The following is a 23,193-nucleotide window of genomic DNA, read 5'->3' on the forward strand; positions in this document are numbered from 1 at the left end:
GACACATTCCTGGCCCCTCGCAGCTGCAGTCTCTTTTTATAAAATAGTCTCGTTTCTTCTGATCCTGGGCTGACTTTTCTGGAAAACCAATGCCGTGTACCTTGTCCTTCCAAGTTCTGTAAGTGCCAGACCTGAATAAACTTGCTCCTGTTGTTACCTGAGATGGGACGTGTGTGTGTTTCCTTGCTCCAGGGATTAGGAACTCTTTCATGGAAAATCCCAATGTTGGTGCCCAGCATGAGGGTCCCTCACCCTCTCGAGCAGCTTTTGGGTGCTTCATCTCCACATCCTTCCCAGTTGTGAGCAGCAAATCCATCTCCTCCCTGTTGCTGTCCTTCCTGATAAAAACCTCTGGGCCAGCTTGTTCCACCTCCCTTGGGAGTGACTTCTTCCAGATGCATTTTACTGATAAATTTCAAGTTTTGTGGTCTGAGTCAACTCTAACGGAGCAATGACCCTGGCAGGAGGATACTATGAATTGAATCTGCATTTTACCAAGACTTGGTGCCTCAGTTTCCCCACTTTGGACTTGTCATGGTGACCACCACAATGGCGATACCTGAATGGGCAACAGGTCTGAAAAATGTGGTGGAGTCAGAGGAGAAGATGTCCATACCCAGAATTTTAGGTCCAACCTTCATTGCTTGATGGACTTCTGGAGGTGACTTCACCACCCAGCCTTCCACATCTGCTGTCCCTCAGCTCCCAGGATCTTCCCAGGTGTTTTGGCAAGGTTTTTCCTAGAAGTTCTCAGCTGTCCCATGGGAGATGTGTCCTTCTGCCCTCTCTGTGTCATCTGTCTTGCCTACTCTGCTTGCCTGGGGACCTGCTCACCACAAACCCAAGCCAGAATTCAGCCTTAAACTGTCAAGTTCAAGCTTTGTCACTTCCACTGATTGATCTGAGTTGCACTGGGCTTTTTTTCCTTCTATTTCTAGCAGCAAACCCAGGTGTTGGCACATTTTAGCCATGCCTTGTACCTGCTTCTCCTATTCTGTGTCAAAACCCAAACAAAAGCTCCACAAACTTTCAGTTCCCACCTCTGTCCCCTCTTCAGGTAGTGATAAATGAAAGGTGGTTGCAGAATTGTACAGAAATGTTGGTAACAAAAGTGGTTTTATGTTTTTTCCCCCTCCCTCCCGTCTCCTATTTTAATTAAAGGCACAGAGATGTTAATGACAGCTTTTCCAACAGGAGGGATGGGTCAGTGGGATGTGATCTGCAATTTAGGGGTTAATTTGGGAAGAATGCATCACTTGTGCTGGTCCTTGGATGTGCCTTCCTTTGGATAAAGCATCCTCCTGGGACCTTGGGGCCCGAGGTGCCCCACAAACCTCTGCTATGCACGTGGGGCACAGGGAAAATTGGGGAAAAACTTCCTAAATTGAGATGAATATTCCCCAGCTTCCTCATGCCTCAGCCTTCCTCCCAAATGGGTTCAAAACCTTGTTTTTTGGGTTCATTTGTCCTTCAGCACTCTGCTGTGACACCAGAGCACTCTACATTGAATTTAGGGAGGCTCTGTCTTTTCTGGCCACCTGCAAAAAGGTTTTGGGGTTGGTTTGGGACTCGATTACCTTTAGCAAAGAGCTGAAGTTCAAAGCTATCGACTGTGTCCTGATGTCCATCCGTGCTTTTATGAGGATCCTGACGATGCCACACTGGACAGCCCCATGGGCTGAAGACCTGGTTGTCTCCTCCAAGGGCCCTGGTTGTCTCCTCCACAACCATCTCCTTCCTTTCTTGAAATTCCTTGGCCAGTGCCAAGGATTTGGTAGTGCCAGGCTCATGGGAGGAGCATCCAGAGGCTGCTTATCCCAATAAATAACAAATTACATTCATGGAATTGCCAGGGGAGTGAGCTGAGGGTTGGTTGGATAAATTTCACAAGGAGATTCGTTTTTCTTCCTCGCTCTCTTTTTGTCTCTTCCCCCCCCATGTACTCTAATCTAGAATATGGAAAAAAGAGATATTTTCAGTATTTCCTTTCCTGGCAAAAAAAGACATTTGGATGGATCCGTGTGTGTTTGAGAGAGGGAGGGGGTTGACAGCTTGTCACAGTTGAATCCCAAGCACTTTCTCATCAGTCATGCCAACTCTCACTATTCCTGGTCCTACTCTAGGTTTATTTTTTGCCTCCAAATCCCCAGAATGACAAACCTGGTGAGACTCTCATGTGTTGTAAAACCCAGGCCTAAAAAAGGGCAGGTGAAGTAATTAAAATCATTAATAATAAGGCAATAAGTAGGAAAAGCAATGGGGTTTATGAAGTGTTCAGACTGGTGGGTGGGTTGTTGATCCAAATGCTGTATTTGGAATTTAAAGGCCATGGTGGGACAGCCCTGAAGTGCTTTGGATGTGTTTCTGTGGACTGTGGAAATTAAGAGATCAAAATCTGAGCCAAAAACTCAGATATTCACAATTCTGACAAGACAAGAGGTTATGAGGGGAGGAGGTTTGGCTCCCTAGAAGCATAAAATATCCTGGAAGAGTTTTTACTGAAATTTAAGAACTAAAGTGAAATTCCTGCCCACTTTGGAGCGTGTTCCTGAGAAAATGCTTTCAGTGCTTCCATCCTGGAAAAGGCTGTAATTCACCAGCAGCTGCTGCCACCATCTCCCACCACCCCACCAAGGGCTCGAATTTTTTGTGGATTGTCTAAAAATGCTCAAAATCCATTGTGGCATCAGCGTTTCTCACCCAGGATCTGGGAGTTTGCTGTTTGCCCAAGAAAAGGACTTCAAAACAAAGAACCAAACAGTTCTTCCAGCTGGTTTTGAGAATTATTTTTTTTTTAAAGGGCAAAATTTCTTCTGGAAACCACAAACCTGACGTGACTTCCTTGCTGCAAGAGAACAAATGATTGATTTGTTGCTTGATTATTGCTCCAAGGATGCACTTTGCTGCTCCAAGGATGTCCTGGATTGGTGTTGGTTTGCTCAAGTTGGGGTTTTTTTGAAGGAATTTGTCTCCCAGGGACTTTGTTTGCTGTGAAAAAAGGAGGCTGTGGTCCCACCACCCCTGTGGGAAGCTCTGGTGGGGGTGTCCGTGTGTCCATGGGATGAGTTATAGGATCCGTGCCCTCTGGAAAAAGCAGATGTGGTGCACATCTGGATGCCTGGAGGTTTAGGGCTCTTTCCCTTGCTCTGGTTGGTCTCAGCTGTTTGGGTTGAAGGTGGCTCTGGATCCTTGATCCTGAAGGAGTTATTCCACCCCTCTCTGAGGCTGTGGAACAGGAATGGGAACAGAAACGCCCGGTTTTGCATTTTGGGAATGCCCATGGTGCCCAGGGAAGCGAAGCCTTGGGTTGGTCCTGCCACCTACTGGCTTCTGCCAGACTTGGTGGAGGAACTTTGAAGTCCAAATTTCCGAAATCAAGGCGGATGAGCTGCCCCAAACCAAATAATTGCACCCAAAGCAGAGAGTTGTCATCAGCAGAGACAGATTGAAGGTTTTAATTCATCCAGCTTTTCTCTGATCGTGGAAATTGAGAAATAAAAGGCTTGTGAAGATTCCCAAGTCCAATGTTTTCCGTGGGAGCACTTTTTGCCAGCCCTAATCCTCCAGTTCCATCAAATGAAAATACACGAAGCCAATAAAATGTTGCAGGAAAAATAAAAAAAAAAGTTGGCACGTTTTATTTCAGCTTTGTTGGATGATCCAAGGTGGTTTCCCTGAAATGCTGATTTTACTAATTCCTATCTGTGAGATTTGTAACTGTGTATTATCTTTATTGTAACAGGATAAGCGGGATAAAGAAGCATCCATCCCTTTAAATATATTAACCTAAGTATAAGTGAAGTGTATGTTCCATCTTGTTTCTTATACTCTAATAAAAAATATATGGAATTAATAAAAAAAAAAATACACACTTGGAAGGAGATTTTTGGATGGTTCTGCAGATATTCCAGATATTAACTCTTATTTTGTGTGGAAGGAAATTGCCTGGATTGTATTCCAAGCTCAGAGCTGCAGGTTGTGGGCTGGAAAATAAAAAGGATAGACCAAATTGAGGGACTAAAGGAGGGTTAAATTCCTGCATTTCATCTCAGGGCCATTGGAATCTCTTCCTGGGGATGGATAAAGAGCAGGGATTGTCTTTGCCTTCAATAGCTCATAAATATCCTTGACTTGCCCGTGACCCCGCTGGGAATGGAGATGGGATTTGGCCTTGGAGCCTGCGCTCTTCCTTGTGGGAAAGGGCTGCTATTTTGGGCACAAAAAGGGCCCTGTGTGGGTGTCCGTGGGCAGCTGCTCCTCTTCCTGCCCTCCCAGGGATCCAGCCCTGCTCCCACCACCTCCGGACACACGGATGGACACACGGACAGATGGACACAGGGCTGGGTGCTCTGGAGATTCCCCCCTCCCTGCTCTCCTAACATTCAGCTCTGCAAAGTTACGTCACTCTAATTTTTGTTTAAAGATTTTATGGGATCCCATGGGAGATGGGGATTATATTCCCTGGGGAATGTAAGGCAAATGTGGAATAACAGCGACGGGCTCGGGACTTTTGATCCTTTCCTCAGGATAATTCCAGGCTGGACTTCCATTTCCACTGCAATCTGTATTTTGCAGCCTGATTTGCTAGTGGTTTTTGGGATGGGAGGGCTCCAGTGGTGACAGGGAATATTTTGGGACTGGGGGGACATTGCACAGAAGAAACCTGCATGTCCCTCCTGCCTGTTCCCATTTTTTCCATTTTTCCTGACATTGTCCCCCACGTCCCAGCTCCTGCTGTTCCCTAAGGATCTGCCTGTCTCTGCACAGGCCCAGGATGGGCTTTTCCCTATTTCACCTGTTTGGAAATCGAGGGAAATGGTGTCACATCTCCTATTTGCTCTTTAGATGTTCCTCACTGGCATCCCAAGGTTGTTTTGATCATCCCAGGATGGGAGATCCCAAATGGGGCTGAGGTGGGAGAATTCCGGCCTTCCCATCACAGGAGCCTGGAACGGTTTTTGTTGGAAGGGACCTTCAAGATCATCTCATTCCAACCTCCTGCCATGGACAGGGATGTCTTCCACTATCCCAGGATGCTCCAAGCCCCATCCAACCTGGCCTTGGACACAAATCAGGGATCCAGGGGCAGTCACAGCTTCTCTGGGATGCCTGGGCCAGGACCATTCCATTCCAGGGCCTCGCCACCGTCACAGCCAAAAATTCCTTCCCAATATCCTATCTAAACACCCTCTGGCAGTGGGAAGCCATTCCCTGTGTCCTGTTTTGTCCCAAGTCCCTCTCCAGTTCTCCTGGAGCCCCTTCAGGCACTGGAAGGGGCTCTGAGGTCTCCCTGGATCCTTCCCTTCTCCAGGCTGGACATTCCCAGCTCTCCCAGCCTGGCTCCAGAGCAGAGGGGCTCCAGCCCTTGGAGCATCTCCGTGGCCTTCTCGAATCTGCTCCAGCAGATTCCTGCCATCCGTGTGCTCATGACTCCAGACCTGAATGCAGTATTCCTGATGGGATCTCATGAGGGCAGAGCAGAGGGGTTATATCCCACCCTTTGCTGTTTCTCTGGACAGGGCTCCTCTCTACCCGTGGCAAATACTGCTTTCGGAGGGGGGGAAAGCTCTGGAACTGAAGAGGAGTCTCTGAAAAGCTGATTCATTTGGGAGTTTTGATGTTTTGGAGGAATCAAGAAAGGCTTGTAGGAAGGGAGTTTGGAATTTAAAATTGGAGTGGTGCTAAAGGAAGACAAAAAACCCCAAAAAGATTGAATCAAGAGCTCCGCCTTCCTGCCAGTGCTGACCCTCTCCACCTCCTTTTCTCCCCATTCCACGGATTTTGAGAGATTGTGGGCGCAAGGGGGGAATGGCATCCTGAAGAGGAGATGGAAAGGTGGGAGGTGCTTTCTGTGGCTGTGGGAGCATGTCCCAACATTCCTGCTTATCATCTCCCAAAAAAAAAAGAGATTTCAGGAGTTGCACAACATGCTTGGGTCTCCATGATGTGACTTTTGTGGGATACAGGGAAAAAATTGGCCACCCAGGGCTGATATTAATAACTTGCTAATAAAGCTGCACAGAAATGTGCCACAAACAGCACCAAACTCACCGGGACAGAGGTGTGAGCATCTCCCTGCTCTCTGCTCCGCTCCAATTAACACCAGCAACTGGGTGGGTTCAATTTCACACGGATTCTTGTCGCACTTTGTCACCCAGAGCTAAACCAGGTGCTTTCCACAGGTGCCCAAAGCTCTGCTGGCTCAGATTTCATCTCTCATTGCTCAGATTGTGGCGATTCACTCACCTCAGCTCAGGCTGAGATTTGCACCTGAGCTCAGACCAGTAAAACCTGCTTAGTTCCAGGAGCAGCAGCACCCATTTAGTACCAAACTATGAATGGAAAGATGCCAAAAAGCAAAAAAAATTCAAGTTCAATTCACTCAGTAGACAAAGGATGGTGGCACCTTGCATGTGACCACTCAGGGTTTTTATAAGGACAAGGTGGAGCTACTCCTGCTGGAATTCAGGTCCTATGTTGTTTTATTTAGATAAACTGAGTTTTTCTCCTTATTTTATTTTCACCTGGAGGTTTCTCGTCCTCAAGCTGATTGGAACCAAGTGACTTCAACCTACGAATTTTGGGAAAAGTGAAACTTTAAAAATAACGAAAGTATCCTGGAAAGTCCTTCGTTCCTTGGGAAATGGGCTGGGAGGAGGGATTTGCATTTTCTTCTCTTGTCAGGAGGTGGCAGTGGCAGGTCCCAGTTCTTCCAGTGCATTCCCTTGGGATGGACTGGGATGGGAGTGCTGCCATTCCAGGACCTTCTCCTAGGGGGTGTGATGGAGAAAGGACTTCATTTGGAACCTGTGGACGAGGAATAAATCCATCCCAGACCTCTCTTTGACCCTTTTCCATGCCAGATGCTATGGGGCCCCCTGAGCCCTCCCTTCCCATCCTATTTTCCAGGCTGAAAAAATCCATCTGTCTCATAACTCCTCGTGTTGCCTGGGGTTAAATCCATGTTCCAAGCCACATGAAATGTTGGGATCACAGGGACATGGTGGGAGAAGCTCAGAGAATTGAGTTCTGCTGTGGCTGGGCTCTGGTTGGGCAGGGAGAGGGGGTAGATCAGGACAGGTGGTGATGTTGTGGGTGTCTGATAACAGCCTAATCAGGTGGGAGGAGATAAGGCCTTTTCCAGACATCTGGAACAAGCCTCACATTCCCAACGGGCTTCTTGTATTGGGAAGCCATTCCCTCTTGTCCTGCCGCTCCATGCCCTTGTCCAAAGTCCCTCTCCAGCTCTCCTGGAGTCCCTTTAGGCACTGGAAGGGGCTCTGAGGTCTCCTCAGAACCTTCTGTTCTCCAGGCAGAAAAATCCCAATTCAGCCTTTCCTCACAGGAGAGGTGTTGGTTTCCTCACCTTTCCTCATCTCCCAGAAATGCTCTGGAAGCCACAAGTTTTGGGATCAGAACCATCTTCCTGAAATCTTCAAGCATCTAGAGGCCATACCTGAGCTGGTTTTTTTGGTGCAGGACACACTGAGCCTCTCACCTGGGCAGCAGAATCTTCATTTAAGTTTTCTACTGGTTTGGGCAGCTCCCAGCAGCCAAAATCGTGGATATTTCCAGCTCCAGTGCCAAACTTTGCAGGATTAGAGGGAGATGAAAAGGGCCTGGAGGCAAAGCTGGTACTTTTCAGTCGGGTTATTTAGTGTTCTACACGTGTTGTCCTTGTTCTTCCCTTCTGGGTCAGTGAGAAGTGACTCAGGTAGGAAAGTATCTCCTGTTCCTTGGATTAAGCCTGGAACAAAGGCAAGGGATAATTAAGGCAGGTAACAGCTACACTGAACTGAGTGATTTACATTCCTGCATCATTAACAATGCCTTGGAAAAGCTGGATGGAGCAAATAATCTCTAAAAAAGTGATTGCTGCCTCAGTCAGAGTTGATGGGGAGGGAGAATTTCTCAGCTTAGAAGCAAAAAAGAACAAAAGGCAGAGAGAAAAAAATTGAGAGGGAAGGAATTAAAATTCCCGCCAGTTATAAATATATGATCAATTCTTTCTGTGCACAACACAAACACACTTAAGGAATTATGAATCCTCTAAGATTCCCCCATGGCATTGCTGTATCCATGTGCTGGCCACTGGCCAGGGAAGTGATGGATGTGAAGGTCTCACCCTGAAAGAGTTAAGAGTTACACAGAGGTTAATCTAAATAATAACCTGGAGATAAGAGGTACCTGCATGGAATTCAGAGAGGGAGAAAAACAGGTTGGGGGAAAAAAAAATAAAAAGGCAGGTGAATGATTACCTGGAAGGAACAGGACTCCTTATAAAAGTAAACCATCTTGTTCCTACCTTTTTCTTCTGGGGAACATCCAAAGTTTCTCTGAGCCCCAGGTGCAGCTCACAGCACATGGCTGGGGCAGAGAGGGGGACACGGCGAGGTGTGGTGGGAATCTGGGATGAGCAGCAGATTTAAGGAACCCTTTGTGGGGTGTTCTGACCCATCTGACCTGGGTCTGGCTTTAATCACATTCTCTCAGGTCCCTGTTGGAGCCAGGACACAGCAGAACCCTGGGATGCATCAAAAGGAATGTGACCAGCAGGTCCAGGGATGGGATTCCCTCCCTCTGCTCCACTCCCTCCTGGAGTTCTGTATCCAGCTCTGAGGGCCTCAGCACAAGGACCTGGAGATGCTGGAGCAGGTCCAGAGGAGACCAAGGTGATGCTCCAAGGGCTGGAGCCTCTCTGCTCTGGAGCCAGGCTAGGAAAGCTGGGAATGTCCAACCTGGAAATGAGAAGGCTCCAGGGAGACCTCAGAGCCCCTTCCAGTGCCTGAAGGGGCCCCAGGAGAGCTGGAGAGGGACTTGGATCAAGGGATGGAAGGACAGGACACAGGGAATGGCTTCCCACTGCCAGAGGGCAGGGATAGATGGGATACTGGGAAGGAATTCTTCCCTGTGAGGGTGGTGATGCACAAGCTTCCCAGAGAAGGTGTGGCTGCCCCCGGATCCCTGGAAGTGTCCAAGGCCAGGTTGGATGGGGCTTGGATCAGCCTGGGAGAGTGGAAGGGGTCCCTGCTCGTGGCAGGAGTTAGGAACGAGATAATCTTGAAGGTCCCTTCCAACCCAAACCTTTCCATGATTCTTTGTTCCAGTTCAGTGCCGAGGTGAAAACCAATGTGGAGAGAGCTCCAAAATTCCTGCAACTCCAATCTGTGCCAAACCCACCTGCTCCCAGGTGTGAAAGCCACAACTCTCTGCTCAGCTGGGTCCTTTGAGCCTTGTCCCACCGAGGGGACACATGTCCTTTCCCTGAGGGCATCTTCCAGAAGCTCAGTTGTGGGAATCACCTGACCATTGCAGGTTCCAGAGGTTTGGAAGAGGGATGAAGTGACTCCAAAGCTGTGCCAATGTAATGGTTTTTAAGCCAGGCAGAGACATGTTGGATCCTGGCCATACATTGTAGGGAATTGTAGTAAAATCAATTAGCAGGAATAAGGCTGCTGTGACTAATGAGCTAATGAGTGGTGCCTTAGTGAAAATGGCTCTAAAAGAGCTGCAGGGTTGGATTCCTGACTCATCATTCACAGGGATAGGCCAGAGTCAGGGTTGGCATTCTCTACTTTTTACTTTGTTTTTCCAGCATTCTGTTTAACTTTTAAAGACATTCCTCATCAATGGAAGAGCTGGAGAAGGGCAGGGACACCTGTTTAATTCTTCTCTTTCTGGTGCAAGAGCCTCAGCTCCGGAGAATTTTTTGTTTCTGTGAGGGACAGGTGGGGTCTGTGGTGTCCCAGAGGCGAAATTCTCGGTGATTTAATCCCTGGCATCTTCTCAGCAGCAGTTCAGTGTCAGAGTAACCCATCCTTCGTGCTTCCATGAGTCTTTCATCCCTGACCCATGGAGCTGCTGGAGCAAATCCAGACGAGGCCACGGAGATGCTCCAAGGGCTGGAGCCCCTCTGCTCTGGAGCCAGGCTGGGAGAGCTGGGAATGTCCAGCCTGGAGAAGAGAAGGCTCCAGGGAGACCTCAGAGCCCCTTCCAGTGCCTGAAGGGGCTCCAGGAGAGCTGGAGAGGGACTTTGGAAAAGAGGTGGAGGGACAGGACACAGGGAATGGCTTTAAACAGGAATTGGGATTTTGGGAAGAAATCCTTCCTTGTGAGGATGGTGAGGGTCTGGAACAGAATTCCCAGAGAAGCTGTGGCTGCCCCATTCCTGAAGGTATCCAAGGCCTTGTTGGAGCAACCTGGGATAGTGGAAGGTGTCCCTGTCCATGGCAAGGGTTGGAATGGGATGATCTCTAAATCCTCTTCAAAAAAAGCTTAGCACTAGCATGTGCCAGGGTCATGTCAGCACCCCTCCACCCTTAAATCCAATCCCATCTTTCACTCCTGCATCTGCCAGCTCTGGAAATTTGGGATTCATAGGAGATATATCAAGACCTCATTAGGGTAATGAATATGGAGAGTTCAAAATAATTAAGTCAAGCAGGCTCTCAGTGCCTGCAGCCCTTGGTCCCTGAAACTCTGCCCTGGAGGTGGATGGGGAATTTTAGGATTTGCAGCGGAATTGGGCAGCCTGGGAGGTTGTGGGATTTGGAGATTTCCAGGCTTGGATGCGAATCAGGCAGGGCTGGTGAAGTTGCCTCCACCCTGAGACTGCCTCAGCTGGCAAGGTAGGACAGGAAAAGAGTTTGGCACGGGATTCCCAGACTGAAAGTAAATATTTGGTTGAACTTTTCCTCTTATTTATGACAACAGACTCATCTGAAGTGTGAGAGTTTTTGTGTTAATTTTCCTTTGAACAAATACACTAAAAATATATATATATATTTTAAATCCAACTTGTGACGAGGCAGACTTATGCCGATTGTGTGTCTTTTTAGTTTTTTTCTGCAATTAGTGGGAAACCCTCCCCGTAGGACAGGTTGTGGTTTCCTACAAAATAATAAAAGGAATTCAACAAAACAACGTTTGAATATTCTCATTAGTTCTTGTTAATTTTTTTTTTTTTTTGGGTGAGTTGCCAGCCTTGCAAAGCAGCAGCACAGGGTGTACATAAAAGAGGAGACATTTCAGGACTCAGATAAGATCAACTGAAACCATAAACAAAGTGTGTTGACACCCCCCCACAACCACCCTGCGGAGCGAAGGAGGGAAGAGGATTTAGAGCAGGGTGGTGGTGGAGATTCTTCCATCCAAGATTTTCTAAGGCGAGGGAGATCACATTTCAGCTGTGCAGGTGGAACCAGTCATTTAACACATATTGTTCGAGGCCACTTAATACCAGAAACCAGAAGCCACACCCCATTCATGCTTTTTTCTTTTTATTTTTTTTGTTCATTATGAACAAGGCAAACACCATCAGAGGATTTCGCCTTTTTAATAGGATTATAATATTTTCTGCTAAACACGAGGAATGCCAGACGTGGAATATACCTAAATGTCTTTCCCTAGGTAATTTTTGGGGCTGCAAATAACTGCTTAGCTCTCATAATCCACATAATTGCTGTATTAGTGAGGCAACTGTGAAAACAACCTGTCGGAATTCCCGAGGATGGAAATCTCCCAGAAATGGTGTTTGGAAAAGCTGCTGGGATTGCTGAAATGCTGAGACCACCTTTAGGTTGGATATTAGGGAGAAATTCTTCCCTTTGAGGGTGGGCAGGCCCTGGAATGGAATTTGAGAGAAGCTGTGGCTGGCCCATCCCTGGAAGTGTCCAAGGCCAGGTTGGATGGGGTTTGGAGTGGCCTGGAATAGTGGAAGTTGTCCCTGCCCATGGCAGGAGATTGGGACTGGATGGTCTTTAAATTCCCTTCCAATCCAAGTCATTCCATGATTCTGGAACTTTAGATTTGGAGAGATGATGATTGGATTTTTTTATCCAGCATTCCTAGAAAAACTTTTAACATTCCAAGGCAGGGCAAAACAAATTGGCCTCAAGTTGCATCAGGGAAAGTTTGAATTGGATATTAGGGAAAATTTCATTGCAGAAAAGATTGTCAGGCATTGGAACAAGCTCCAGGGTAGTAGTGATGGAGTCACAACCGTGGAAATGCTCAAAAATGGCACTTGAGGAGAGGGTTTGGTGGAGAAAATGGTGGTGGTGCTGGTTTGACTCTGGATGTGATGATCCTGACATCTTTCCCAACCTTAATGTTCTATCATTCCACAAGTTCACACGAATTACCCTGAATAAAGTTCCTTCAATGGCGGAATAATGAAGGTGATGGAGATATCTCCAACACCATCTTGGATTCAGATTTTCCCCATTCCTTAGTAAAAGTCTGTGTTGGGAGGGTGCCTGGCATAGCCACCAAAAGGCCCTTCGTTCCCAGTTTTTGCAATTCCACACTTTGCTCGTCCCGTGTTGGACGAGGATTTCCTAACATGGAGCTGGCCTGAAGTGCAGGAAAATCCAGCAGATGCCTGGGGCAGCAGAGTTGGGAATGGGAAAAGTGTTTGGGAACCAAAAATGTCTTGAGCTTGCAACCACATTTGGAGAAGGTTGGCTCAGAGCAGAGGGGCTTCTCCATTCCATCCTTCCTTGGGATAATGAGCCTGAGAGATTCCTTTGGCCCAAACTTTTGGGTCCTGGTCCTGTTTTTTTCCTAATGCTCCATGCTTTTTCCAGTGAGTGAGTGATTGAAAGTCAGATTTCTGCTTCTAGACCAGGCTGGACAACGCTTGGAGCAACCTGGTCTAGTGTAAGTTGTCCCTGCCCATGGAGAGGGTTTGGAATGAGATGATCCCTTCCAATTCAAACAATTCCATGATTCTCCTCCTCCTGATAAATTCTGGACCCCACTGAAGGTGAAAACGCAGAGGAGAAATACCCATGAGGTTCAATTCCTTGATGTTCACACCCACCAAGGCGTTTTTATCCAGGATTTCTTGAATCCACTCCCAAAAAAGGAGAGGAAATAAGGAAATATCCCCAAGCTGAAAGACAAGATCTGGACACCAGGATTACTTAACACCCCGGGCCTTCCACATCCTGCTTGGACACAAAACACCGGGCTTAACCAATCCCAGCCATTGTCCACCCTGCAAAAACGAATTTTCTTCTCCAAGGAACATGAAAAGACATGACGGAGTAGCAGGAGGTGGGGCCTGCTTTGGAGCTCCTTCAATTCATTTATAGCTCAATGAGAGTCGTTTTTCCAGTAGATTTGGATCTGGGGACGGAATCGTTGCATGGCAAATCACCGGGACGTGTGGCATCGGTGAAGAGAGGTGGCAACCTTCAGTGGCCAGACAGCGAGGGCTGTGCAAGATGAAGGTGTTTCTGTCTCTGCTGTTGGCTGCCGTCACTTGCATGGATTTGGGTGAGTTCCTGCTCGGATTTATCCAGACTCCTTCAGGAGATGCAGCGTGGTGGGATAGGATGTGCCCTGTTCCCTCTGAAAGCCATGTCTCTGACTTTTGCCAGGAAAAAAAAAAATCTGTCTTTGGAATTTTCCATATGTTCAGGATGGTGCTAGTGTCATTGGGATTGTCAGGTCAGGCTCCTTAGGAAGTTTCACAAGGCAGAGTGTGATTAAACCCTGTCGTTCCTTTAATGCAAATTCCCACTCTCACTTTTTCTATGTTTGTGCTCTATCTCACTCTTTTTTTTTTTTTCCTTAGCATTATTTTTAACTTTCTGCACCTTCTTTTGATACTTAGCCCTGGATGTCAGTTCCATGCAGTGTGTGTGGGAGCTCTCCAAAAATGTTACATGTGGGATTTATCCAATTTTAGAAATGGGAAAGATGGCTGGGACACTGCTGGAGACCCAGATACCCCGGAGTTGTTGTTTATCATGGAATCATGGAATGCTTTGGGTTAGGAGGGACCTTAAGGATCAAAGTGAGGCACTGGAACAGATTACCCCAAAAAGTTGTGGATACTCATTCCTCGAAGTGTCCAAGGCCAGGTTGGGCTGGAGTTGGAGCAACCTGGTCCAGTGGGAGGTGCTGCTGCCCATGGCAGGGGGTGGAATTCCATGATCATAAAAGTCCCTTCCAACCCAAACCATTCTGTGATTCCATTCCATGGTTCCATGATCCTCCCTCTATCCTTTCCGTCCCTTGTTCCTACCACCACACCGACCTCTTAGACAAAAACTGATGATCCCAAGCTTTGTTGGTGCTCTCCTGGATATATTCTCCTGTTCTCCAAGGTAATTCGTGAGCAGGATCAGTCCAGGATCTGTGACTGTTCATTGGGATATTCTCAGATCCAGACAGTGCCAGCTCTGATTTTATCTGTGCCTGTCTATGGAGCTATGTCAGGATTTTTTAACTCCTATTTATTTCCTTCTTTTGCAAGGATATTTTCAGTTCTTCCCTCCTTGTTGAGCAGATTCTGCAGGGGAGAAACAGGTGGTGACTTGTTTGGTTTTCTTTTCAGAGAGGAACACAAATCCTGTGGGTTGGATTTGTCCAGCATCCTGAAATGTGAGACTAAAAGTGATGCTTCCTCCTAAAGATGAATTTCACAACTGTCAGACTCGAATTAGTGCAAACAAAGCATCAGGTCATGATGGGCAAAGCAAGAGAATAAAGTTTGCTTTAGCAGGAAAATTGCTGTGTTTGTTTAAAAAGGGCTTTTCCTGGCTCATTAATGAGGATGGTGTCTGTTTTCACAGGGTGACTTGTTCGCCTGAGCCTGCTGACATCCCATTGGAGCTGTGCTGGGAGAAGCTGAATAATTTCTCCTTTTTAGTGAGGTTTTAAGAAATTTTAGCAGGAATGTTGCACAGACAGGGTGGCAAGGGCTTCCCAGACTGAAGAGGGGCTATTAGGGTGTGATGGCACCAAAATACATCACTGTGGTTGCAGCACACACTTTGAGGTGTCTGCTGAGGGGGTGGAAGAGAGCACCTAGAGGAGAGGACCCAGATAAAATGTTGGGCTCCTCAGAAAAACCCGCAGAAAGCAAAATGCCCTGAAAAACTTGTCAAAAATGGCTTTTTTTTGGTGATAGGAAGCACCAGACACTGTTTTGATTTGATATTTTTAGTTTTGAGTGCTCTGTGTCACAAAAATCTGGGTTCTTCAGTGGTTTCCTCCAAAGTTTCTCCATCTCAGAATACTTTAGGCACTGAAAGACTTGGGCTGTGGTTATTCTGTGGTTGTAGGAGCTGAGAAGCACCTGCAGCTCTCAAGGGCTTTACAGCCTAACAGGGATGAGGAACATCTCTGAAGTAGATAGGGACAAGGGAGGAGGAGCTGGCTCAGGACAAATTTGGAGTCTTGAGTAATAAATTTTGTGTCTGTGGTCTCTGCCTAGAGCAGAACTTGTCACATGCAATCCATTCATGGGGCTGCTGTCTGGTTTAATTCTTTGTGAGCATGGTGAGGTCCTGGCACAGGTTTTCCAGAGAATCTGTGGCTGCTCCATCCCTGGAAGTGTCCAAGAGCAGGCTGGACAGGATTTGGAGCAATCTGGAATAGTGGAAGGTGTCCCTGCCCATGGCAGGGGGCTGGAACTGGAATATTTTAAGGTCCCTTCCAACCAAACTGTTCCAAGATTTAAAATAACCCCTCACACATTCTTCTCACAAACCCAGAATCTCAGCACAAGGGGAAGGGTTGTGCTCAATTTGTTCTCAGTTTGATGGAAATAAATTCATTCTGTCTGGGACACCCTCCCAGCCTTTGGGAAGAGCTGGCAGAGCGGATGGCACCAGGGGAAATTCTCACTGCTGCAACTCATGCCCAAATCTGACTTTTTTTTGTATGTGTATCCAGATCCTTCACCAAGGAGAAAAACCTGACCAAGCTGACAAATTTCTGACCTGATAGACAAGGGATGAGCTGTGGATACTTTCCACCTGGACTTCAGGAAGGACTTTGATGCTCTCTCCCACAAGATTGTGGAATCAGGGAACGGTTTGGGTTGGAAGGGACCTACAGATCATCCAGTTCCACCCCCTGCCATGGGCAGGGACACCTTCCACTATCCCAGGCTGCTCCAAGCTCTGTCCAACCTGGCCTTGGACACTTACAGGGATGGGGGCGTCCACAACCTCTTTAGGAAACCTGTTCCAAAATCCTCATGGACAAGGCATGGGCTGGGTGGACATTTATAAGGAAAAGCTGGGACTTCTCAGGCTGGAGAAGTGAAGGATCAAATTTGGAATCTTATAAATGTCTGTAAATTCCTGAAGGGAGAGAGCAAAGAGGACAGAGCCAGGCTCCTTTCAGTGATTCCCAGTGCCAGGACCAGGCAAAGGACACAAACTGGAACACAAGAAACATAAGGAAACACTTTATGACTCTGAGGCTGACTGAGCACTGGCAGAGGTTTCCCAGGGAATTTGTGGAATCTCCATCCTTGGAGACATTAAAACCCCACCTGGAGGCAGTCCTGAATTAGAGGCTTTAGGTGGTCCTGCTTGAGGGCAGAGATTGGGCTGGTGGAGCTCCAGAGGCCCCTTCCAACTTCCCCCATTCTGTGATTCTGGGAGTTTGGGAGTCTGGGATCTCTTTCTGATGCTCTGCTAAAGTAAAGGAGATGTGTAGATCCAGAAAACAGAGAAATAAATCAGCCCAAGCTCTTTCCTGTGTCACGGGGTGTCCTGTGTGTGTGGCTCTGTCTTGTTTGACTCATCACAAGGGGTCTGAACCCGATCTGAGGCTGTGCTTTGACCACCAGACCTTTGTGTTTCTCATTCCCAAACACGTCCTATTATTCCATTCTCAGCATGATTATTTTGGAAAATCCCTCCCAAGAGATACCTGATGAGGATCCACACTGAGACCATCCTCATGTTTTCCATCCTCCTGTTTTCCCTCCTCACAGGACACTCCTTGCAGTGTTACACGTGCAAGGAACTGACCCCAGTTCAGGAGTGCTTGAAAATTGAGAACTGCACAGCGGCTGAGACCATATGCAAGACTACAATCTATTCCCTGGAGGATGGTAAGGACAATTCCTTCTTTATCCATACTTTTAACAGAGAATCTATGGCTCTTCCAGGAATTTTTAACAGGAATCAGTGCTTCGACAGTGCTGGTGTGGAGACCAGTTCCTCTTTCCACTTAAAAAGTGGAGAAGAATTCCTATGGGAGCTCTAGCTCTCAGGCTGTTGTGGGAAGCAAGGTTTGTGCGAGGGAATATTTGGTGAATTCAAGCTCCTGGTTAATGCTCAGAAATGAGATTTTAACATTTTGCAGGGTCATGTTGTGACAGGCAAACAGGGAATGGCTTTAAACCTAAAGAGGGTGAGTTTAGATGGAGATTTTAGTGAGTTTGATTTAGGATATTAGGAAGAAATGGGTGGGGAGGGTGGAGAGGCCCTGGCACAGGTTTCCTGGACAAGCCATGGTGCCCTATCCTTGGAAGTGTCCAAGGCCAGGTTGGACAGGTCTTGGAGCAACCTGGCATAGAGGAAGGTGTCCTATGGCAGAGAGGTTGGAATTTGACAATCTTTAAGTTCCTTTCCAACCCAAACCATTCTCTAATTCCATGACACCAACTCCTGGTCAATCAGAAGACAAAAGACAATGATGATGCTCTCCCCTGTTTTTCCCATTCCTGACTATTCCTGCTTTTTTTCCTTGCCATAGTTTATCCCCACACGGGAGTCTCGACTGTCACCAAGATGTGCTCCTCTGTCTGTGAGCCCTCTGACGTGGATGGCATCGGGATGACACATCCTGTCACCTGCTGTTTCTCTGACCTGTGCAACGTCGATGATGCAGCATCGACGTTGGGGATCAGCGTTGCGCCAGTTGGGATCCTGGCAAGTTCCCTCTGTGCCTTTTTCTGGGCTAGACTGTGAGGGGATGATGGGAGTCGTTCATTCCAAAAATTCCATGAAGAAAATAACCCCCCACCAGCCCAGCTTTCCAAGTGGATGCCTCATGAACAAGACTCAACAGCTCCCAAAAATTGTTTTTATTGGTTTTTCTTTGTTTTTTTTTTTTTTTTGTTTTGTTTGTTTGTTTGTTTTCTAATATCCACACTTTCCCCACAACTAAGAGAGAAGCAGAACACAGGAAGGCCCAACTCAATTTTTTAAATTGATTTTCCAACAACTCCCCCCAAAATTAACTATGGAGTTTCTTTGTTGCGCTGGTGTGGTTGGGTTTGAAGTAAAAAATTAAAATGTATGAAGTATATTTAAGGCAAAAAAACCTTGAAAAGAGCCTTCCCTATCTCCTTAGAGCAGGTCCTCTCTGCCCCATCATTTTCTGCTGTTCTTTCTAGATCTCCTTCTTTGTACCCAAAAAAATTAAGGAGACATTTCTGTGTCCAAAATATGAGGCAGGAGACTGAACTTGCCATGCCAATGATCTGTTCCAGGGAGGTTAAAGTCTCATGTTCTCTGTACCCTTTTAAGCAGAATAAAAAGAATCTTGTGTTGAAATGGTTGTAATCACATTTAATTTTCCTTTTTTGTATTTCCAAACTCCATCTTTCAGTATTGTTTAACAGTTAACAGGGTTGGGTTTTGGGGTCAGTCACACAGCAGATGGATGAGACATTTCCCATTATCCCTCACTGGAAGTGACTTTCCATCAGCATTTCTTCCATCAACTCTCCTTGTACAAATCTATCTTTACTGGGAATAAAAATCTATCTTAACTGTACAAATCTATCTTTACTGAATTTTCCCTGAATTCCTTGTGTATTGCTCTAGGCTCCTACATTTTGATCTCTCCTGCTGTGGTTCTGCACTTTCCTACAATCCCCTTTCCAAGGTCCAGCAAAAATATCCTCCTCCAATTATCACCCTGCTCCTGACATTTGGGATAATCAATCCAAATGTGATATAAACTCTTCCATGTGGCAGACGTGATTTCCAAGAGAGGTGGCACAATTCCCATCCTTCGAAGATTTCATGGCCTAGATGGATGAAGTCCTGGGAAACCTGGGCTGACCTCAAAATTCGGAGCTTGGATCAGGAACTTGGGTTAGGAACATTCTGAGGTTGCCTTTCCAACCTGAGCTCCCTGTAAATCATTATTCCAATGGGATCACTGGAACACAAAAGCCATAATTTCCAGGCATTTTAAAAGGAACATACATACTGAGAAGAAATTCTTCCCTAGGAGGATGATGAAGCCCTGGCACGGATTGCCCAGAGAAGCTGTGGCTGCTCAATCCCTGGAAGTGTCCAAGGCCAGGTTGATCAGGGTTTGGATCAACTTGGGAGAGCGAAAGATGTCCCTGCCCATTGCTGGGGTTGGAATGAGATGATCTTGAAGGCTCCTTTCAACCCAAACCATTCCATGATTCCATGAAACTCTGAAAGCTCCTTGGTGGGGACTTCTCCAGCTCTGCCAAAGTCACAGATCCTGATGCCAAGCGGGTTGACCCCAGAGGTGCCACCTGGGATAAAACCAGGAAATCCCAACACCCGCCCTGAGATTTCATTTGGGGTAAGCGGTGAAATTGTTTTCAATTTCCTTCCTTGTTTCAATTTCCTCTGTCCTTTGTCTCTCCCATTTATGACTCCCTTGAACCACTGAGATTTTTTTGAGGTCCACACCCTCCAAAAATGATCAGGCACGGCTGATTGCAGGCACCTCTCAGGTGGCTGAGCCGGAGCGGCTCCGTCATCGCTTTGAGGAGCCGCGCGTGGAGGAGCTGATCCTCCCCTCCCTTCATTGGCCATGAATGCTTCACTCCTTTGATCTCCAGCCAGTTTGGCAGCGTGTTTCCCACATTCCAGCTGTTCCCTGCAGAGATCATGGCTGTGGGGGAGATATGGTCTGAAAGGCAGAAAATCTGTGCGGGTGAGGCTTTGGAGCCGCTCCCCCTGGAGTGAAGTGGAGCTCTCCAAGCACGGGGTGATGCTTTGTGGTTAGACATCAACCTGAACCTCTCTGTGGTTTGTAACTTTTCTGATATATAAAAATTAATATATTGATTAATATATTAGCTCTGTTCCACCTGGAGTGAAGCTGTCCTCAACTTCCCGCTTCTGGAAATGTCTCTGATTATTTATTTCCCTCCAACAGCCACAGAAGGATTTTTTTTTTTGTTCATTTTTGCTGAAATTTAATTCCCTCCTCATCCAATTGACCTCCAGGGCCATCTTTTTTTTCTGATCCTCCTCATTCCTGGGAGCTGCTCGAAGCTGTCCCTGAAAGTTTCCCTGGATTTGTTTGAGTGTTTTGCTCCTTTTCTTTTTTTTCTCCCAAGCTCTTTCTTTTTGGGTTTACCTCTTGTCCTGTCATGGTGAATCTTTGGAAGAGTTTGGCTCAGTCTTTTCTTGACCTTTTTTGAAATACTTGGAGAGGACAAGGGTTCATGTTCCAGACAAAAGTCAAGGAGAACTTCAGGGGGAGATAGATAACTTGTCCAAAAGCTGTCTGGGGAAATCAGGCAGGGCTTTGCTTGCTCAGTGGAGACTGGCTTTGGAGCAGACATCCACCCCACATCTTCCTGACTTTTGTATGGAGCTGGGATGAGTTGACACCTAATTTTTTTGTTATTGGGAATTAATAAAGTGATCTGTGTTTTCCTCCTAGCTCAGCTCAGGCATGAATTTTTGTAGAACAACCTGGCTTTGGTTTGTTGCTTCAGCTCCCAGCCTGAGACACCTTCCCAAGGGCCTGGATCTGTCTAAACAGATTCCCTTGGGAGCAGTAGGATTCAGGCAGCACTCTGGATAAACACGATCTGTCTGTACACAGAGCTAAGCTCCCTACAATAATTCTCTGAATATATTTTGGCTTTTTCCCCGTCCCCAGAGGCAAAAGCAGGTGAATTCCCTCTTGGAAGCCCTCCAGGTAAAATCCAGCTTGATGACTGTGGGGTATAGCTCAGTAATCTGGGAATCAGCAAACAGCCCTGCCAGAACATTTCACACAGGGATGGATCTGTGTTGTGCTTCCAATCCTGCAGTGTGTTTGCTAATTCTTCCTTGGAGGAGGTGTTCCAAGAGGCCAAGGCAGTTGTGATTTCCTGCTGGGGATTGCAGAACTCTGTGACATCCTGAGGAGGAGGCACCGAGGTTTTCTTTTATGTCCCTGCATAAAAAACCCTTTTGCTACTGCTCCTGAGAATGTGAAGTCTGAATTTCAGCAGTGCTTGAGTTGTTCCATTTGGAAGCTAATCCCTTTAATTCCCTGGGACAGGGACACATTTCCCTATCCCAGGTTTCTCCAAGCCCTATCCAACCTGACCTTGGACATTTCCAGGGATGGGGCAGCCACAGCTTTTCTGGGAAACCTGTGCCACCTTCACAGGGAAGAATTCCTTCCCAATATCCCATCTATCCCTGCCCTCTGGCAGTGGGAAGCCATTCCCTGTGTCCTGTCCCTCCATCCCTTATCCAAAGTCCCTCTCCAGCTCTCTTGAAGCCCCTTTAGGCACCAGGAGCTCTCTTCCCTGGAATCTTCTCTTGTTGAGGTGAACCCACCCAGCTCTCCCAGCCTATCCATGCAGTGTCACCTTAATTTACTGGAAAATAAACAGAAAATTGGATAGATGTACCCAGATTGAGCATCTCAGTTTGCAAGCAGAGCTGTGCAGATGCCTGGACCAGGAAGCAGAAACGTGCGCTCGTAAAATCCAGGAAGTTCTTTTCAAAACTGATTTTAAAAACAAATCTGGATGGCTTCCTTCACTCTGAGGAGGGCTCCCGTGGTTATATAAGAAGATTATCTTTGACTTCAAGGCTGTGTCAACGTGACTCAGGCCCTCAAGGGCAGGGCTGTGTCACCAGGCCATGGTTATGGATTTGCAAATCCCTGCTCCCTATGGCAACCCCGCCATCCCCTTTGCAAACAAACCGGGAAGGACTTGGAGCCAGCACAGGTATCCAAGGGAGAATGGAAACTCTTGCTGATGTTTGGAAAGATATCCAGCTGGATGTGACAGCAGCTGAGGTGTAGTGAAAGGTGTTTTGGGGGTAAAGCAGAAATAAAAGGAGTTGCCTCCCAGTATGGATCCAGATCTGGAATTACATATGGGGTTGGAAGGCAGCCCAGGAGTCTGTGGTGCAACCCCCTGGGCTGCTCAGGGGGACAAATCAGCTGCTTTTCCCAACATGTGGATGGAAGTTCTGTTCCAAAGCCCATTTTTGGTGAATTATGGAGGTTTACAGACTTTTCTTAGGCTCCAGTAAGATGAATGTGGGGTGGGAACTGAGCCGTCCTTCATAATTCTCCCTTATTCATGGCTGAAAAATATTTCATGGGATAATAGGATGGTTTGAGTTGGAAAGGACTTCAAGATCACCCAGTTCCAACCCCTGCCATGGGCAGGGACACCCCCCACTATCCCAGATTGCTCCAAGCCATGTCAAACCTGGCCTTGGACACTTCCAGGGATGGGGCAGCCACAGCTTCTCTGTGCCCAGCACAATGCCAGGGCTCTCACCCACCCTCACAGGGAAGAATTCTTTCCTAAATTCCAATATAAATCTACCCTTTCTTTCAAACAGAATTGTTTCTGTTTGCTGGGACATGTTTGCATCTTGATTTTTTGGAGTAATTAATAATTTAAGTCTCTTCACAAACCACACAGAGTTTTTTATTCTATGAACTTTTGTAAAGGGCTTTAGTTCAGTGTCACACAGGGTGGGTTTATGACACAGCTTCCTTGACTCCAAAATAAGAGGAATACTTATCAACCAGCTTTGATGCTGGAGTTTTTTCTGTCCGAATTCAGACTCTGACCTCCTCAGAGGAAAAGCTGTTGAGCTTCAAAGCCTCGTTACAATAATTTGTTATCTTGGCAATGAACCCTTCCCAGTGCTCCTATTTGATTGTACCCCAAGAATTCAGGACACTTTCCAGGTGCAAAGTTTTCCTAAGAGAAGGATCTCACAGAAAACTTGGCTAGAAATGTTGCATTCTCCACCCCTCAAAACCAAGGTCTGGATGCCCAGTGCATCCTTGTCCCAGTTATCAGCCAGAATTAGAATATGCAGCTATTTATAAGGAAAACCTACATCTGGATCCCAAAAATAGAGTGGGATAAAGCTTCGTGAGGAATTAAAAAAGACATTGGAAACAACAGTGCTGCATTTCAACAGCTCAGGTTTGTCAGGGGCCTGCTTTCCTTACAAAGCTGTTTTCTCCAGTGGTGACTAATTCCATGCATCTTTCCAGACCTGTAGAATGGGAGGATACAGCCCAGGGACAGAACTTCTTGTTTCCAGGAGAGAAGCAATGCTATAAAAATGGTTCAGCCTCATTTCTCCTCCTATGATTGGGAAAAAATGATCCCACCCTGGACTGGACCTGCCTGGGCTGCAGAGAGGAACCTGCTGCCACCCATCCCCATGGGAT

At 46.9% G+C, this 23,193-nt stretch overlaps 1 protein-coding gene across 1 annotated transcript; it reads left to right on the plus strand.

Moving 5' to 3' along the window:
- The first annotated feature begins 13,229 nt into the window (after positions 1-13,229).
- LOC128939701 (ly6/PLAUR domain-containing protein 2-like) lies at positions 13,230-17,726 on the plus strand. The gene is made up of 3 exons (XM_054280877.1): positions 13,230-13,281; positions 16,745-16,864; positions 17,512-17,726. The coding sequence occupies exons 1-3, from the start codon at positions 13,230-13,232 to the stop codon at positions 17,724-17,726; spliced, it is 387 nt and encodes a 128-aa protein (XP_054136852.1).
- The last annotated feature ends 5,467 nt before the right edge of the window (positions 17,727-23,193 follow it).

This window comes from Melozone crissalis, unplaced genomic scaffold (genome assembly GCF_028551555.1).
Source record: "Melozone crissalis strain CALT ecotype California unplaced genomic scaffold, PUWL_Pcris_2 ptg000002l_1, whole genome shotgun sequence".
Taxonomy (NCBI): domain Eukaryota; kingdom Metazoa; phylum Chordata; class Aves; order Passeriformes; family Passerellidae; genus Melozone; species Melozone crissalis.